Here is a 13,685-nt window from a genome sequence, read left to right as displayed (position 1 = left end):
ATTAATTTGTTAATAAAACAAAGGAAAAAACCAAGTAAGGTCATAGTGTATAGGCCAAGCCAGAGAGTCATAAAAGTGCCCAACAATTACTCTGGCAAATAGAAACTTAAGAGCTTCTGGCACGCCTGAATGGGGACAAGTTTGCTTCTTGGTCTGGTTAAAGGTAGTCACAAATGGATTAGGTATGAGGGAGGTCAAATGACTGTCATAAAACTTGGTCCGAAAGGGACCTCTCATTGTGGGTGGTGGTAAACCCATTCAACCACATCTTTTCCTTTGGGGAGTCAGAGAAATGAAAGCAGGTAAATAAAGAATGGTACAGGAGTTCCCGTCGTGTCGCGGTGGTTAATGAATCCGACTAGGAACCATGAGGTTGAGGGTTCGGTCCCTGCCCTTGCTCAGTGGGTTAATGATCTGGCGTTGCCGTGAGCTGTGGTGTAGGTTGCAGACTCAGCTCAGATCCCGAGTTGCTGTGGCTCTGGTGTAGGTCGGCGGCTACAGCTCCGATTAGACCCCTAGCCTGGGAACCTCCATATGCCGCGGGAGCGGCCCAAGCAAAAAAAGAAAAAAAAAAAAAAAAAAGAATGGTACATTGATCAAGTTCAGGATGTATTCTTTCCAATCTTGGAAACAAAAGATCTCAGAATGACTATACCACTGAAGACATAATGCTCCTGAGTAAATTTGCAATAAGACCTATTTTATGAAGGCAATGTATAAATTTTTCTTCCTTGCAACTTTGAAGAATCAGACTAATTTAGTTGCATGGAGGGAAAAAATATACTAAGAATAGAATTTACATCCAACCAACCTAAAACAGGTTGGTATGTACAACATACATCTGCTAATAATTTATGCTACCTATTATGTACATACTAGGGGCTTGATAAGTAAATGAATTAATAATAAAACTATATAAGCATTAAGACTTAAAAAAAAATTCCGAAAACTAAACCACACTGATTGTTTCTTACACATATTGCTATGCAATTCCTTAAGTAACTTCGGTGTTTCCGAATTTCAAGTATTTCATTTTTCAGTTTATTCTGAGGATCTATCAGCGAGCCAATATGTTCTTTCAGCATATATGATTAAAAGGTTTCATTGCATTCTTTTGAAATGAAATACTTCATGCATATAAATAAATATAGCTAAATAATATAACATATACCCATGTGCCCACCATACTATTTAAGAAATAAGTCAAATATGACCAAAACACTACAGATATGACCCACCATCCAACTTAAGAAATGAAACACTACTGATATGATCAACCTAAGAAAACACTACAGATATGATTACTATCCAATTTAAGAAAAAAAACCCACTACAGATATGAGCAATAAAATACTGTGACCCTCCCCTCCCCATTCTCCTTCCCTAGTGGCAACAATGACTTAAAATTTCTTGTCTATCATTTATATGCCTTTTTTTTTTTTTTTTTTTTTTTTTTTTTGCTTTTTAGGGTCACACCTGTGGCATATGGAAGTTCCCAGCCTAGGGGTCAAATTGGAGCTACAGCTGCCGGCCTATGCCACAGTCACAGCAACTCGGGATCCAAGAATCTGCGTGGTGCACCACAGTTCACGGCAACCCTGGATCCTTAACCCACTGAACAAGGCCAGGGATCAAACCCCCATCCTCATGGATACTAGTTGAGTTTGTTACCACTGAGCCACGAGGGGAACTCCTTCATGCCTATTGTTTATACTTACACTATATCTTTATATATCCATACACAATATAGCAGTATCTTGAAAAAAAATTTATGTACTTACCTCCTATGTACCGCCTAGCATATTTAAGTTGACACTTAAATAATGGCAAAGGATGTTATTTTCCAGTTTATTGTGTATCACATGCATGCTCTAAATATGTTTTTGTCAAAGCCTTGGAGCTGCAGTTTAGCTTATTCAGTTTACGGAAAATATAACCATATAACTTAATTCGCAAAGCCAGTCCTCACTGTCAAATCCAATCAAATAAATCTGACTTACTCTGCCAGAAAAAGTCTAACAATTTTTTTTTTTTTTTGTCTTTTGTCTTTTTTGTTGTTGTTGTTGTTGCTATTTCTTGGGCCGCTCCCACGGCATATGGAGGTTCCCAGACTAGGGGTTGAATCGGAGCTGTAGCCACCGGCCTACGCCAGAGCCACAGCAACACGGGATCCGAGCCGCGTCTGCAACCTACACCACAGCTCACGGCAACGCCGGATCCTTAACCCACTGAGCAAGGGCAGGGATCGAACCCGCAACCTCATGGTTCCTAGTCGGATTCGTTAACCACTGCGCCACGACGGGAACTCCTTTTTTTTTTTTTTTTTTTTTGTTGTTGTAACAATTTTTAATTTCAAATAAATGTGTTAATATGTGTCCACATGACAAATTTCTCACTTGTGAATTTTAATTTTAAGATAGATAAATGGATTGCTGACTAGCTAGGTAGACAGAAAAACCATAAGGCATGGAACTTGCCATGAGTTTGTCGCCTGGATGAAATAATGTGTTTCTCTTTCAATAATGTGTATTGAAGCTTTCTGTTTTGCTCTCAAGGGACTCTCCCTCAGGAGACACTCTCCAATAGTCTCTGTGCTTGGTGACCTGATTTTTAAATTCCAAGACAATGCCCCATAGTAAGATTTAGGATGGACAAGGGATAAGCTTTTCTTCTGAAAGAGAGATGGTTATAAAATAAGTCAGAAAGGAGAACTGGGAGACCAGAATTCTCAGGCAGATCTTTTTTATTTTTATTTATTTATTTATGGAGGTTTAGCATATGGAGGTTTCCAGGCTAGAGGTCAAATCGGAGCTGTAGCTGCCGGCCTATACCACAGCCACAGCAATGCCAGATCCGAGCTGAGGCTGTGACCTACACCGCAGCTTGTGGCAATGCTAGATCCTTTAAGCCATTAAGCAAGGCCAGGGATCGAACCCATATCATCATGGATACTAATGCGGTTCTTAACTCACTGAGCCACAATGGGAACTTCAAGGTATTTCTTTTTAAGGAAGGACTATATATGGAAAGAGAGAATATGGAAATTAATTGCTTTAAAGCTACTCATACCTGTATATCCCACAGGAAGTTTTTGTATACCCAGGGTACAGATATCCCAACTTGAACATCACTGATCCATACCAGAGGTTAACAAATTAGGATATAGCTGCTGCTTGTTTTGTAAATGAAGTTATATTGGGCACAGCCACACTCACTGATTTACATATTATCCACAATTACTTTCACACTACAATAGCAGAGTTAAATAGCTGCAATAGAGACTGTCTTACAATGACTTAAATATTTACCATCAGGTGCTCAAAAGAAAAACTTTGCTACCCCTCATCTACAGCACTGTGTATATGTTTTTTCAAATTCTTTGCTTTAAATCAAAGTTATATATTTACATAGTTTGTAGGCCCACATCATCCTCAAAGGGTTATTATGAGCAATAATATTGCCTTCTCCACAGAAGCAATTACTTTATATTCTTTTAGGTGATATTTATCCTTATAGCACAGGCCGAACCACAAAAGTGTTTGACAGTAATCAAGTAGACTTCGCCCTGATCCCTCCATAACATTCTTATGTTATCATTTATTTTTCAGTTTCAAGCATTGTATAATTAACTTCTCATAACTGAAAATAAGGATTTGTATCATCCTTTTTGTGACCTAATAGTCTCAACACAGTTGTAGAACAATATTCAATATTTATGAGTAAACACAATGAATGAGTGAATTATCTGTATACTAGGATTATTTTTCCTTTTCCCACCCAAGTTTTACTTTTCTTGGAGAAAATAAATTGTTTATTTTCCATGTACTTACCTATAATTCAACTTTACATATTCCACATATTATGTGTTCATTTTATCTCTCTATTTTTCAGATTGGTTCCTCTTCTCTCAAATTTGTCTGGAAAACAGTCTCTACTGTTTTTCCTTTCCCAAGAATAAATTAATTAGAAGTTGCCTGTTTTTCAGACTTACACAAAGGGAATTTAATAGTGTCCTTTCTTTTTCTTCAGGAGATTTATCATTGATATAATCCTATTACTTAATATATAGTTCATGTTAAAACTTAAAGAAATATTCCAATATTGTCCTTTATATCTAAGTTTTCTCCCCAATTCAGAATAACATGTCACATTTCGCTGTCATGTTGATCAGTCTTTGTCACTCATTACACTGACATGATTGTTCTGGTATTTCATGAGATGTGTCCCAATTTAGGTTTTCTGGTTGCTTCCTCATGATTAGATTAAGGTTGTGTATTTTAAGAAATACTACATGAATGATGTCTTACTCTTAGAACATCATACAAAGGGAATATGTAATGTCAAGTCTTGGTACAACTTCTGACACCTGGTTAAGGTGGTATTACCAGATTTGCACACACTAAAGTTATCTTTTCTTTAAAGTTATCTTATTGGTAGCATCTTGAAAACAAATTAGTTCCAATAGGTATGTAAGAATAGGGAGGTTGTGGGAGTTCCCATTGTGGCACAGTGTAAACAAATCCGACAAGGAACCATGAGGTTGAGGATTCGATCCCTGGCCTCGCTCAGTGGGTTAAGGATTGGGCATTGCCGTGAGGTGTGGTGTAGTATAAGTCACAGATGCAGCTTGGATCTGGTGTGGCTGTGGCTGTGGCTGTGGTGGAGGCTGGCGGCTATAGCTCTGATTAAACCCCTAGCCTGGTAACCTCCATATGCCACAGGTGCGGCCCTGAAAAAAAAAAAAAAAAAAAAGAGTAGGAGGCTGTTGGCTGTTTCCAATGAGTTGACATAGGCATTAAGCATGCACAAGTGCAATGACCACAAAAAGAGGGACAGCCAGAAATAATGCTCTCTTGTAGTCTTGCCAAACATTTTCTACATACGTGACAAAAAGATCAAACATGAATACCTAGCTTCTGGATCCAGCTGCCAATTTGGAGGAATATGGGAACATGTTTAATTACACAAAGAGCATAATGTCAGCAAAATCTAGACTGTGGCAAATTCCAAGTCAAAAAGCCTGGGTTTTTCAACAGATAAAATGTGTAATGAATTTAAAAAGATGGAGGAAAAACATATAAACTGAAAAACATTTAAAACAAATATTATGTTTTTACAAAATGGACAAGATTAGGGAGTTCCCACTCTGGCACAATGGGTTAGGAATCCAAATGCAGTGGCCCAGGTCATGGCAGAGGCACAGGTTCAATTCCCGGCCCAGCACAGTGGGTTAAGGATCTAGCATCATTGCAGCTGTAGCATAGGTCGCAGCTGCAGCTCACATTCAATCCTTGGCTGGGAACTTCCATATGCCGGAACTTATGACCAAAAAAAAAAAAGAGACAAGTCTGTAGTGTACATTTGGGTGATACAATTATTTAAACATGCAGGGAAATGATTACAATGAAAGTCAGGTTCAGGGTTGTTTTTGTGGGGAGAATGGAAGTTGTATTGAGATGGGGCACATGAGTGACTGGCAAAGTTCTATTTCTTGACCTGGATGGAATTTGCCTTATAATAACCCATTAAGCAATACATTAAATTCTTGTGATTTTCTGCATACACATCTTATTTTACAGTAAATAGGTTTTTTTCTCCCTTAATATATCTAGAATCTGGGATTGTGAGTTTACAAGTGTAAGTGGTAGAATGGCATTTGGTGATGATAAGCACTAAGGTGTGGCTATGGAAGTGGTTGTTCACTTGAGGTAAGGATACTAGTGTAAATGAAGTCAAAGAACTAAATGGGGAAGACTGGGGAAGACACTGATGGGAAAAGATGCAAGTCTGGTTCTAATCTCTGCCATCAGTGTGGGAGAGTGCCCTGGAGGTTAGCAAAGACAAAAATTATGAAAAAACCATGTTTTAAAAACACAAATAGGGGGAGTTCCCGTCATGGCGCAGCAGAAATAACTCCAACTAGTACCCATGAGGATGCGGGTTTGATCCCTGCCTTGCTCAGTGGGTTCAGGATCCTGCACTGGCATGAGCTGTGGTGTAGGTCACAGATGCAGCTCAGATCCCACATGGCTGTGGCTGTGGCTGTAGCTGCCAGCTGTAGCTCCAGGTCCATCCCTAGTTTGGGACCTTCCATATGCCATAGGTGCAGCCCTAAAAAGCCAAAAAAAAAAAAAAAAAAAAAAAAAAAAAAAAAAAAAAACCCAAAAAACCCCCAACAAAACCCAAAAAACCCACAAATATGACAGCAAGCATTGTTATGCTTGTTATTCTGCATACCACCAAGACTATGTTTCTAAAGTTTTAATAGCTTTTTTCTTTTTCTTTTTAGGGCCATACTTGTGGTATATGGAAATTCCCAGGCTAGGGATTGAATTGGAGCTGCAGCTGCAGGCCTATACCACAGCCATAGTAACACTGGATCCGAGCTGCAGCTGTGACCTACACCACAGTCTGTGGCAATGCCGGATCCTTACCCACTGAGGGAGACCAGGGATCAGACCCGCATCCTCGTGGATACTACTGGGGTTCTTAACCTGATGAGTCACAATGGGAACTCCTAAAGCTTTAAATAAAAACTCACTTTAGGGAGTTCCCCTTGTGGCTCAGTAAGAAACCCGACTAGTATCCATGAGGACATGGATTCCGATCCCTGGCCTTGCTCAGTGGGTCAAGGATCTGGGGTTGTCATGAGCTGTAATGTAGGTCACAGACATGGCTTGGATCCAGCATTGATATGGCGGTGGCTGTGGTGTAGGCCAGTGGCTGCAGCTCTGGATTCGACCCCTAGTGCAGGAAGTTTCATATGCTGCAGGTGCAGCCCTACAAAAAAGACAAAAAAAAAAATCAACAATTAATTACCAAGTGTTGCCTATTACATGCTAATTATACATTATAAAGTTTCTTCAGATACTTGGTGGCATTAAATTCAAATAAAAATTATAAAATTTTATGTTTTATATAGGGCAAAATAAGCAGAGCACTATTTGGAGAGAACCAAGAGAATCAGTATTTCTCAAACTTTTCCACCAGAGCATCCATTAACAGAACAGAGAACGCCCAGGGGCCAGGGGAAATGTCTTGACACAAGGTACTATAAGTCTAAAAATTCTCTAAAGTGATTTTATTGTTATAAATTTTTATTATTTAATTTAAAATATACAAATTTTGGAGTTCCCGTCATGGCGCAGTGGTTAACGAATCTGACTAGGAACCATGAGGTTGCGGGTTCGGTCCCTGCCCTTGCTCAGTGGGTTAACGATCCGGCGTTGCCGTGAGCTGTGGTGTAGGCTGAGATGCGGCTCGGATCCCGTGTTGCTGTGGCTCTGGCGTAGGCTGGTGGCTACAGATCCGATTAGATCCCTAGCCTGGGAACCTCCATATGCCGCGGGAGCGGCCCAAGAAATAGCAAACAAAACAAAACAAAACAAAACAAAACAAACAAAAAAAAATATATATATATATATATATATATACACACACACACATACAAATTTTATGTTACATCCCATAATTTGTGTATTTATTTTATTATAAAAGTTTTGAAATTATTTTCTATGAAGTAAAAGTAACACTTTGGAAAGGTGGCATCACATATATTTTGAGGCTTCCTGTATCCCTAACAGGACAAACTCCCAATTGAAAACACAGTACTAGAAACACTTATATGAATATCTTCCCTGTGTATTCTTACCTCCATAGTAGGTGGAGTTTTTCTCGTTCTTCTGATCCAAGCTAGAAAGAAAAATAACATTTAACTCTAAGTTTTCTATACTTTGCACAAAAGTTTTATTCATTTGTGCATGAAAAAAATAGGTATTGAACACCTGTTATATACTGTTTTATGTTTGAGAGATACAACAGGAAACCAAACATGAATTCCCTCCCTTTCCTGTAGCAGATATACTAGTGAAGGGGGTACAAAAAGGAAATATAAAAACAAGCCAGGTGGTGATTTGTGTCACAAAAAATACTTAAGTGTGGGGAAGATGTGGAAGGTATAGTTTCATAACTAAAATCATACCTCAGAATCATCTGAATTCAATTTAGTATATATATTGGTCAAATCATAATACAGTAAACTTCAATGCAATATTAAAATTATATTATCCTGGAAATGTGAATTGATTATTGCTCAATATATAAAGGAATGGATGTAGAAAAATTTTCATTTACAGAATTTCTCTTCTGATCAGCTCTAGCAAGCAGTGTATCTCTTAAGTTAGTATCATCAAGCTTTAGCTCTAACATTTGGGAGATAAGCTGCAGTGCAGAAAGAGCCCATATTTGTTAAGTGTCTAGTGGACACTGGGCACTGTGCTACATGCTGTATGGCAATAGAAAGGGAGTAGAGCAGCTGCCTCTAGGCAAGTGTATCAGAATCACATGAAGACATGTATATAGTCCTTAGCAGAGCAAAGGCAGATTTTCTGGGTTCAAATCCCAACTTAAGCACTTATTGGCTCTGTTACCTGGGGCAAGTTAATTTTCTAAGCATCAGATTTCCCATCTCTAAAGTATAAATTATAATACTAGTATCTATATTTAGGGTTGTTGTGAAAGCTATATGAAATAATATATATAAACTGTTAGCTTGGTACTTGGCATACAATAAACATTCAAGGCTAAGTTATTACTATTACTATCATTCAATAAGCCTGTATTATCTCTTCTTTTTATAGCTGCATCCATGGCATATGGAAGATCCTGGGCCAGGGACTGAATCTGACCACAGCTGTGGCAACGCTGGATCCTTTAAGCCAGGGATCAAACCCAAGTCTCTGCAGCAACCCAACCCTCTGCAGTCAAATTCTTAACCTACTGTGCCACAGCAGAAACTCCCAATAAACCTGTATTTTTAATAACCAACTAATAAAAGCACGATCAATAATATTTGCTTGGCCTATGAGGATATACAGGAAACCGAGAAAATATACTGTAGGGAATATGGTCTTTGAAAAGTAGAAAACCACTATTTTTTTTCCAGCTTTAGTTGATTCGATCTTCATTACAAAATTGTGATATGCTTATTTTATAGAGAAATTAAACAATTTTCCCAAATATGCAGTAAGTAGTAATGATAGAATTTGAATCCAGATCTGACCCTGTCTCTGGCTCAAAAACCATCCATGCTCTACTAAGCAGTCTCTCAAACTTTAGTAATCAACACTAAACTAGGAAGAGGAAATAGGTCACAACACTAACTACATGTCAGGAAAAAAAAAAAAAAAAGAATCACTAATCCATTTTACAGATTTGGAAACTGAGGTTCAGAAAGATTAGGCAACTTGCCTAAACTCCCGTAATTAGTAGCAGACTGAGAATCAAATGCTGGTTGGACTGGCTCTAAAATCCGAGCTCTGCCCATTCACCAGCCACCTGCCTTCCGGCCAGCTAGCTCTACCAGCCCACCTTCTGTCATCCAAGTAATAGTACCAGGAGCTATCCTTATGACAGGCCCCGGAATGAATGGTTTGGTGTGGGGAGGGGGGAGGAGAGCAACATTCAATTGTAATTAGCTATTTATCTCTGCTCTGTTCTCTCTTGCACTGACCCCATACATGTATTTTTAATACAGACACAGTATTTTGCCTTCTCTAGTCCTGTTTCTGAACTTCCACCCATGTTATTATTACCTGCATTCTACTTCTAGCCACAACTTGCACTGATTTTATATTCCTTGTTAGGCTGGAAGGCTGTCATGCCAAAGGCAGGATGAATCCATGGGAAATTTATTTTTCTACCCGCTAAACACCTCCAAAGGGCAGGTACTTAAATACAGCTACTGAATGAATACTTGCATTATTAAAAATATTCATGATAATGTGATTTTGAAAATCCAGCTCTGTATCATAAAAAAAGACTCCTCTGCATGACTGAGGAAATAAGCAGTTTATGGAATTTTTTAACTGCCTCTTTATAGTCAAAATAAAAGTTATTTATCTTTATTTATGGGCATTTTCCCCCAGGAAAGACTTCTTTCAAAATAATTCACCATGAGCTATATACTTCTAAAAAGTTTTAAGGCATAAATCTTCAGTTTTAATTTAGATTAGAAAGTTAGTTCAGGAGTTCCTGTTGTGGCGCAGTGGAAACAAATCCAACAAGCAACCGTGGGGTTGCGGGTTTGATCCGGGGCCTCACTCAGTGGGTTAAGGATCCGGCATTGCTGTGAGCTGTGGTGTAGGTTGCAGATGTGGCTTGGATCCAGTGTTGCTGTGGCTGTGGCAGAGGCCAGCAACTGTAGCTCCGATTAGACCCCTAGCTTGGGAACCTCCATATGCCGTGGGTATGGCCCTGAAAAGGCAAAAAGATTAAAAAAAAAAAGAAAGTTCAGAAAAATCAACTTCCAGGACAGGGGTTGGCAAACTATAATAGCTTGTAAGCACAATTCAGCCCCTGAGTTATTTTTTTGTTTGTTTGTTTTAATGGCTGAAAAAAATAACCAATGTAGAAAAATATTTCATGACACATGAAAATTATACAAAATTCAAATTTCAGTGTCTGTAAATAAAATTTTATTGGAACACAATAACATTTATTTACATATTATCTATTACATTTAGTGCTACAACAGCAGAGTTGAGTAGCTGTAACAAAAACCATGTGGTCCACAAAGCCTAAAATATTTATGATCTGATCCTTTGAGGGAAAAGTTAACCTGCCCCTGTCCTAGGGCTACCAAAAGTATAATCCTTTTAGCAATAACTATATTACATGATTCAAAAACACTTTTATAAAATCTAAAATAAAAATCATTATTAATTACTACACTTTTTGCCTGATGATTGCCATGTAGAGTCTTTGAACACTACTGTTGGCATCAGATTATGCTGAAAAAGTGTAATAGTGTGATGCATATTTACTATCACCATGAGAAAAACAACAATCTGTCTTATTGATCAGTCTATAAAACAGCATTTTCATTTCTGTAAGGCTAGAAAAAGAAAAATACTTCTATAGAAGCCAAATAATTTTTTAAATTCCAAGGTAGATTGATAGATTGAGGAAGCTCTGATATGTGTTTTCTAAACCCCACTGGTTTTGTATAAGTTTATAAAATTCATTCATAGATGTAAGAAAGTAATATAACTCAGATAATGTGTTAAATATCACCTAGACTACTCATTTTCAAGAGATACTATTCTCTAGGGAAAGCGATAAGGGCTTCCTTTAGCTTTGTATTAAATGGCGCAAGTAAAAATAATTTTTATTTGGATAGATAAATGCAACTGCTGAATAATTCTATAATATAATTTACAATATTTATAATTCTACAAAAAACAGATCTTTGAAATGTCATCTTGAAATGATGGTTCATGACCATTACCTGTTACATATTCAATAAAGGTTACAGGTAGAAATTTTCAATGTGATCACTCATTTATATAATCATCCCTTGTTTCCCAATCACTACAGAAAAGGAAATGTCCTGATTAAGGCTGGCAGAGGCTAGGAGGAGGAAGTAACAGAAATAAGCATTAATATCAAATCACTACATGGAGTTCCCATTGTGGCGCAGTAGAAATGAATCTGACTGGGAACCATGAGATTGCAGGTTTGATACTTGGCCCCACTGAGGCCAAGTATCACGGTGTTGCCGTGAGCTGTGGTGTAGGTTGCAGAAGTGGCTAGGATCCTGCACTGCTGTGGCTGTGGTGTAGGCCAGCAGCTGTAGCTCCAATTTGACCCTTAGCCTGGGAACCTTCATATGCCACAGATGCAGCCCTAAAAATAAGCAAAAAAAAAAAAAAAAAAAAAAAAAAAAGCAAATCACTACATTTTTTTAACCTCAGAACGATTTGGAACTGAACTTCCATTCAATTATAAATTATATAATGATTTTGCCATTACTAACTATACTGTATTGTGGATTCTGTATCAGTCTTCACTATAATGTAACCATTGTTTGAATGAAATTTAGCAAGATAACTGGACAGTTTATAAGACTTAAGATCCGAGCATTCTTTCATCAATGTTCATTTGCACTCCCATCAGGATGCATGAAATTTTCATTGAACTTTAATATTCTTACTGGAATATAACACACTATAATGAATGTAAAAGTGAACCTGCAAGTTAAAGGTCCCATTAATCAGTAAAAAAGACCAGAAGAAGCCATAGAATACTTCATGAAGCGTACATTCTTCAAAATTCTATAGGCATTTAAAATGGGTAAAACACTTTTAGAAGTATTACCAAAAGGGATTAAGGTAAATGAGACATTTATCACCAGATTCAGTAGGTGACCATTCAGAACTAAAATTATGGATAGGTTATAAACAAGGTGCATCCAAAAGATATATTAGAAATGTGCTATGCTAAAGGAAAAGATATTTAAAATGAAACTTCATCTTTCAAAAAATGATCTTTGCTAGTTCTGAGTGCTGACACATCATAAAGAACTAAAAAAAAAAAAAAAAGAAATCCACAATTTTATTTTATTATTATTATTTTGCTTTTTAGGGCTGCACCTGCAGCATATGGAAGTTCCCAGCTGCAGCCCTACTCCACAGCAATGTGGGATCTGAACTGCATCTGAGACTGGCACCACTGTTCATTGCAACGCCAGATCCCCAACTGAGTCAGGCCAGGGATCAAAGTTGCATCCTCATGGATACTAGTTGCGTTTGTTACCACTGAGCCACAACAGGAACTCTGAAATTCACAATTTTAAATGTGAAAATTCTTCAAATGATATATTATACAATTAGCTATTTCCTTCCGTTCTTCCTTCCTTCCGTTCTTCCTTCCTTCCTCTCTCTCTCTTCCTTTCTTTCTTGTCTTTTTAGGACCACACCTGTGGCATATGGAAGTTCCCAGGCTAGGGGTGGAATCAGAGCTGTAGCTTCCAGCCTACACCACAGCCATAGGAACGCCAAATCTGTGCAACTTACTCCACACATCATGGCAATACCAGATCCTTAACACACTGAGTGAGGCCAAGGATTGAATCCACGTCCACCTGGATACTAGTCGAGTTCATCACCACTGAGACACAACAGAACTCCCTAAAATGAACTATTTTCCGATTACTGAGCCTTAAGTGTTTCTTAAGGATATTATTAGATTCAGTTGGCATAATTCAGTTAAAAATTTTGTGATGCTCATGGCCATTACTATTCTTTTTTCTTAAGCAACTTTATTAAGGTATAATTTACATACAATACAGTGAAACCATTTCAAGTATCTGACTACATGCAAATACCCACCTTAATTCATCCACAGCCCCAGTGTGTGATATACTTTGACACTGTTGATTAGTTTTGCCTTATCTATAAATTCATATAACTGGGTTCTTATTGTAAGTACTCTTGCACTTTAGGTTATTTTACTCAACATAATGTTCTTAATCCATGTTATTATGTATAGAAAACAGACTCTGAGGGTAGTCCCCACAACCACCACTTCTTGGTGTTCATGCCTCTATATGATCTCTTTCCCCTTCAGAGAGGACAGGACCTGTGACTTACTACTAATTATGAAAATGTGGCAAAGGTCATGGAATATATGTGATTACATGATTATGTTATATAAGATTATGGCATGTTTCTTGCTGGAGTCTCTTTCCCTTGCTGGCTGTAAGGAAAAAGATGCCCATGTTTGGTCTCATGTGGCAAGAAGCTGCTAGTGACCTTCAGGAAGTTATGGTGGTCTCTGCCATCATTAAGCAGAAAACTGAAGCTCACAGTCTTAAGACCGCAAGGCAATGAATGCTGCCCAAAACC

The 13,685-nt window shown here is 37.9% G+C and overlaps 1 protein-coding gene across 1 annotated transcript in view; it reads right to left on the bottom strand.

The window, feature by feature from the left end:
• The window catches only part of NDUFAF2 (NADH:ubiquinone oxidoreductase complex assembly factor 2), a 180,389-nt gene that overhangs the window by 34,239 nt on the left and 132,465 nt on the right, over window positions 1-13,685 (bottom strand). Inside the window, exon 3 of the mRNA XM_021077006.1 lies at window positions 7,652-7,692. Within this exon, the coding sequence (XP_020932665.1) occupies window positions 7,652-7,692 (41 nt within the window). The remainder of the gene's footprint in view (window positions 1-7,651; window positions 7,693-13,685) is intronic.

The sequence above is a fragment of the Sus scrofa genome, chromosome 16, assembly GCF_000003025.6.
Source record: "Sus scrofa isolate TJ Tabasco breed Duroc chromosome 16, Sscrofa11.1, whole genome shotgun sequence".
Taxonomy (NCBI): Eukaryota; Metazoa; Chordata; class Mammalia; order Artiodactyla; family Suidae; genus Sus; species Sus scrofa.
The sequence above is the reverse complement of the archived record's forward strand: the minus strand, read 5'-3'. Positions and strand labels throughout refer to the sequence as shown.